Below are 5,904 nucleotides of genomic sequence, written 5' to 3' on the forward strand. Positions count from 1 at the left end.
GAATGATTTCCATTAAGAATCAGCCCAGCAGCTTTAACTACTAAAATTAACAGCATTGTTTTAATCATTAGAGATAAAGCAGAGGTAAGAGAATGAGAACAATCTCAACTGATTGTTAAGTACATTTTAATGAACTGCTTTAAAAACTAATTTAAGAAAATCACAAAAAAAAAAAAAAGGGGGGGGGATAAAATGTGTATTATGGATCCTGATCTGATGAGAATGTGGACTAGCCCAATGGTGAGATTTCTGATATTTGCTTATATTCAGTTAAGAAGAAAGCAAATTGTTTTCAACTAATGCTAACTCAATGCACATCATGGCAAGATATGCCCCTGGAAGGACGTATAATTTGTGGGTGCCTCTCAGAGAGAAATAACGTTCCTTTGAGATGTCTGTATGAATAAATGTGATGTAGACTGTCTAAGTGTTTGAATATTATTTCTCATGTGTCTTCTTTTCAACCTTCCATCGGTCAAATGGCAGTATCTTTTTACTCTACTTAAAATTTTTTCTTGTTAACAAAGAGCCAAACCCTTAATCAGATGGAAACATGGGAAACAGAACCCAAGCAGAACACAAGAAGGCAAAGGGGGGTCCCTACTCAGAGTGACTTTGCTGACATTTTATTTCTCAGCACTAAAATTGCATGTCAAATGTAAAAAATTAATTACATGTCAAGTATATTCTCATTTCTAAGCAGACCACTCTCTTTGATGTGTACAAACTTCAGCAGGGAGGGCAGAGCAGACTCTAACAGCCGGCAATCACGGCTGTTCCCTGGCCACCCTCACCTGCAGGCAGAGGAATTGCCTGATTCCAGCTCTGCCAGACCCAAACCTAATCCCTGTGGATTCCCAAGGGGTGGGATGTCAAAACCTGGGTTCCCCTCTTAGTCAGCTCAAAGCAGCTCTTAGTTTGACAAGTCAGTAGCCTGGTGATGAGCATCCTGCTTCTCATCATGTCTCACAGGGTTGCTCAGGACCTCACTGCCAGAAATTAAAAGACACCAAACGGGTCCATAGGTTTTGCACATCTTTGGGGAGCTTGACCCGAGCGGTTTGCTGTGTTTATCCCTCATCCTCTCAGCCTTATGAGGCACTACCGGCTGTCCTCAGGCATGCTCGCTGCAGCAGGCACGCTTGCACCAGCATGAACCCCCCGTTACCCCTGACAAGAGCCGGTTTTCCCCTGTCTCAGCCCTCACCTCACCCCCTCGGTGCCCTGACGGTGCGGATCCCAACCCCACCAGCAGGACCCCGTCCCCCCCTGCCCCCGCTCAGCCGTGAGGAGCCCGGGACCCCCCATTTCCGACGGCACCCGTGTGCTGCAGGGCCGGGGGCAGCCCGTGGGGGCGGGCAGCCGTCGGTGCCAGCCCTCGGTGGGCAGCCGGGGCCGCTCGGTGCGAGGGGAGGAGCCCCCCAGCAGCCCCCCGCCCCCGCCGCGCACACCCCACTCGCCCTATATAGGGGACGGGGGGCAGCGCCGCGCCGAAAGGCGCCGGGCACGGGGATCCGCAGCGGTATGGCCCTCGCCAGGGCGGCGGGGCAGGCAGGTGAGGACGGGGACAGGGAATAGGGAATAGGGGCAGGGACGGGACCCAACGGGACCCCGACGCCCCCCGCTCTCCGCAGGTCCCGGCGCGGCGCTGGCGCTGCTGTGGCTGCTGGTCCGTGCGGCGGCCCCGCCGGCCGTGTGCGCCCCGGGGGACAGCGGCTACCTCCGGCTCTCCGTGGCAGATCTCTTCGACAGGGTGATCCGGCACTCGGGCAGGATCCACAGCCTCTCCACGGCTCTCTGCGCCGAGCTGGTGGGTGCCGGGACTGCTTTTGGGAGGGTGGGAAGGAAGGGTATAGGGCTCTCTTCAGGGTTTCCTCCCCCCCGCAGGAAAACCGCTTTCCTGCCCGTGACAACGAGCTGGGGAAGCCCGCACGGAGGTGCCCCACGGCTGGGATGCTGACCCCCAACGGCAAAGAGTACGCCCAAAAAATCCCGGTAAGGACGGGCTGCGGCGGCGGGGCGGGAGGGGGCGGCCCCGAGGGGGGTCCCTCGGTCCCCTGTGTCCGTTCCCAGCCCCGGTTCCCCTGTCCCGTGTCCCCCCGGTCCCTTGTGTCCGTGTCCCCCTCTCATCCCGTCGGAGCCCCTGTCACCATGCGGCTGGGTGCTCGCCCCCCCGGGGCCGGCGGGGAACTGGCAACGAAGTTTGCAGCCCCTGGTGCTTCCCCGACACCTCGTCTTGAGGGGTCTGACCCCAAGCAGGTGCCTGTCACCGCGGTCCCTGCCTCGTTGGGCTGTGAGCCGTGTGGTGTATCCGCATGGCTGCCTGCGGGAGCGCATCTTTGTGGGTCAGAAGAGAGGGACTTGAGACAAGCGACTGACAGGCAGACACCCCTTTGACATATATGTCTTAATTGTGGCTCTGTGAAATAGAAACTTAGGAAACTATGAGAGTGATATGTATTGGATTAATCAAACTGTAAAAAGCGATCAGGAGAAAGATGCCACAGTCACTATCTCTGAATCGGTAGGTATGGAGAAAGCAGCAAACTGTTCTAGGCATCATTCTTAGTTCAGAGAAAGTCAGGAAGTTTCCTTAGACAGAAAGTCTGGAAAGTCAGGGATACAACAGCAGGAGGGACTTTTGCCTCTAGGAGGAGACAGAGGGAGAGGAATGTCAGCGTCTGGCTCTGTGCTGAGGTGAGGAGCTAACCCCAGACGTTCAGCAGCTCACCCTGAAGGGCAATGGGAAATGAGGTGCTGCCTGGTTTAGGAAGCCTGAAGCATTCAACCTCGCTTCTGAGGTGAGGCTGCAAGGGTCGGACGGCCATCTAGCTCCTGTTAGACAGGCAACTGTCCTAAGCACCAGGCCCTTTTCTTGGAAGCATGTCAGCAGTGAACCTTGAAGTGACCCATGTGAAGTGTGAGGCAACAGCTGCACTCCCATACCAGCCACCCGAAATGTCTGGATGAAGCCCCTTGGGTCTTGAGACATCCAGGAGTTCCTGAAACGTTCTCAGTCCCAGGTAACTTGGGCAGTGCACCACCATTTTGCTAATGCTGTGCTCCAGAGCACATGGGTCTAAAAAAGCTGAAAAGAAGACAAACAGAACTTTTGTGTTTCTTATATCTATGCAAATAACCAGAGACAGAGTAGCCCCTTACGTGCAGAATATTTCCAAACTACAGAGTTGCACACATAACTCTTAACCCTGCAGAGATTTCACTGTGAGCCTGTCTGCATTCGGATCAGCTGCTGCAAACTAAGAGAAATTCTTTATTGTTTCACCTTGCAAGAGAGAAGAACTAACTTATGTGATACTGAAACTTTTGCACGCCTGGAAAGAACCACTTTCCCACTTTAACCAGCACATGGAGCACCATCAAGAGTTACCTGATGACAGCCTTAGCAAAGCTAAGCAGATCAGCAAGATGGTTCATGAGCTGGAGACTGGGATTGAGAAAGTGACAGAAAAGGTAAGTTTTCCAATGGAACTTTCGTTCATACCAGGTATGTTGCACAAGTGATTTAAGGGGCTTCTGTTCAAATTGCATGAGCCCTCTTCATTGCCTCATGTTCCTTGAGTGATCACAAAATGCCATACTAATGAAACAGGTGGACTTTGTTATATAGATCCTGCAATTTTTCAGCCAAAGGATGTGACTTCGTTCATGCAGTGACAGGTACGCAGATGACATAATAAACATTCAAATATGTAGATCACCATTTTATTGATATGCAATATGTGAAAGTTAGAGATAAGGACAAAGAATAGAACTACTGACAGCTTCAAATATGAGCTAGTAATGCCTTTACTTTTCTAGGAGAGTAAAGGAGGTGTGGGCGGACCGCCACAAATAGTTAGATTATTGTTTTCAGGTTTATTCTGATTCACATTCTAACTAATTCAACTGTCACTGCAGTCTGCTGCAAAGAGCTCCTTCCCAAGGGAACAATTGCTAAGGCAGGTTCTGCAAGACAATAAGACAAGTTCTTCAAGACAACAATGACATAGGTTAACTCAGATGCCTGTCACAAAACCATTTTAAACTTCTATTCCAAATTCTGGTTACTAGGATGTGAATTATTGCATGTAATTTTTCATTAGTTCCATTTCAGTCTTCTCCGGACTAGCGAGAAGTCAAAATCTTTGTATTAAAATCTTTGCATTCATATCTAAAGTCATTTGGAGTCATTTAGGGTAGACAAATAAAGGTTATGTGTCCAATCTCTGAAATGGCTACACTTGTCAAGGTGCCTATTTAAACTAAAAAACAAATAATAAACTAGCATCTTACATTCATAAGTCATCTGTTGTCTTTATGAGCACAGGTGGGGAGCATAAGTTTTAAAATGATAAAGAGCTCATCAGTATACTAGGAGGAATTGCACCCCACTCTATAACGCAGCCTTGATTAGGCTGACTAAGCAAGCCAACAAATTCGGAGCTAGGTACACACTTCTGGTATACTTGCCTGATTTTAATTTCCTAGAATAACTTTGGGCAAATCACTGAAAGGGAAGGCTCTGAAGTTTGGTGGAGTATGCCCTTTTTGACCTCTTATGGACCATGGACACACCACACTGTAGGCAGAATTTAAACAAATCAAGCAACTGACACAAATGCACCCCAATATTTTGCAATTCTTTGATTTACTTTTTTTTTTTTTTTTTTAAGACACTAATTCTAACCTTGGTTCTTATTGTGAAGGAAGGTACTACCTCTGAGAGGTGATAACAGTCACCATATTTCACCAACTTAAACAGCACTGTCAAATGTTCACATCAGAAGCTTCCCCTGACAAACTAACTAAAATTAATGCCTACAAGTCTGGAGGCTGATTTGCTGCATTCCTTCAAGAGGAAACAACCAAGCAGTGGTTTCTACTTCAATTCAGATTCTGTAATTCTAGACCTTGTGTTACTGGTGTATCAGATCATTTCAGGCTAGTCTTTTGGTGTGGGCACTTAGGAATAAACAGGCAGTGTTATTTCTCTGTTAGGAGCTTTACACCTATCTTCAATATATACCAGAAAAGGCAAGAGTAGAACACCCTAACATACTTGATACTTGGCTTAACTTGTGCACTAGTATTTTAAAGATTTGTTTATATGCAGCTGCTTCTTGTACTTCCTTTCCTGTTTCCAAAACAGATGCAGTCAATGGGCATCATCAGCAATTCCTTACATGGAATGGCATCATCTGAAGCTGCTGGCTTCTCCAGTACTAATGAAGCAAACATGATGAGCGACTCTGACTTTATTCACTGTTTCAAGAGAGACTCCAACAAAGTACAATGCTACTTAAAAATTCTGAAGTGTAGGATTATGCCAGAAAACAGTTGTTGAGTTGTGATCTCTTGGCAAGGAGTTTTCAGCATGTTGTTTACAAGGATGGGAAAATATAATTTATTTACAGTAATTTCACGAGGGAAGTGGTTTGGAAATTCTTTGGCAGCTACTTGAGTCTGTTAACCTATGCAGCTGGAATATTAAATAAAGCATCGTGTGTGATGTTGGTAAACACACCAGCTAAAACGGAGTACTCCAGCAGTAGCTGAAGCCATGTCTTTGACACAGTTTAGACATATGCATGGTCACAAGTGAAAGTCAGTTTGTTAGGCCTTGGTACAAAGACATCTAAATATTCCAAGTTTCCATACAGACAGTAATGCTCAAGTCTGGTCTAAATGCCATTTCAGCGTGAGGGCTTGGTACGGCTGATAGAGAACTGAACCTGTTTCCCATTGCATGTCCTGACCCAGTGCATGGATTTTACTGTAATAATGACAAACTCCACAGCGAGTAAAAATCTGAAAGCCATTAGAAATTTTGCAGTCATCACAATTTCCTATCAGTGGGGAGGTTGCTTACTGCTGTTCCTAGAACAAAACTTCTCAGCATTT

At 47.5% G+C, this 5,904-nt stretch overlaps 1 protein-coding gene across 1 annotated transcript; it reads left to right on the forward strand.

The window, feature by feature from the left end:
* The first annotated feature begins 1,524 nt into the window (after positions 1–1,524).
* On the forward strand, positions 1,525–5,347 carry LOC116485803 (prolactin-like). Its single transcript, XM_032181448.1, has 5 exons — positions 1,525–1,555; positions 1,635–1,810; positions 1,888–1,995; positions 3,295–3,474; positions 5,153–5,347. The coding sequence occupies exons 1-5, from the start codon at positions 1,525–1,527 to the stop codon at positions 5,345–5,347; spliced, it is 690 nt and encodes a 229-aa protein (XP_032037339.1).
* The last annotated feature ends 557 nt before the right edge of the window (positions 5,348–5,904 follow it).

This window comes from Aythya fuligula, chromosome 1 (genome assembly GCF_009819795.1).
Source record: "Aythya fuligula isolate bAytFul2 chromosome 1, bAytFul2.pri, whole genome shotgun sequence".
Classification (NCBI taxonomy): domain Eukaryota; kingdom Metazoa; phylum Chordata; class Aves; order Anseriformes; family Anatidae; genus Aythya; species Aythya fuligula.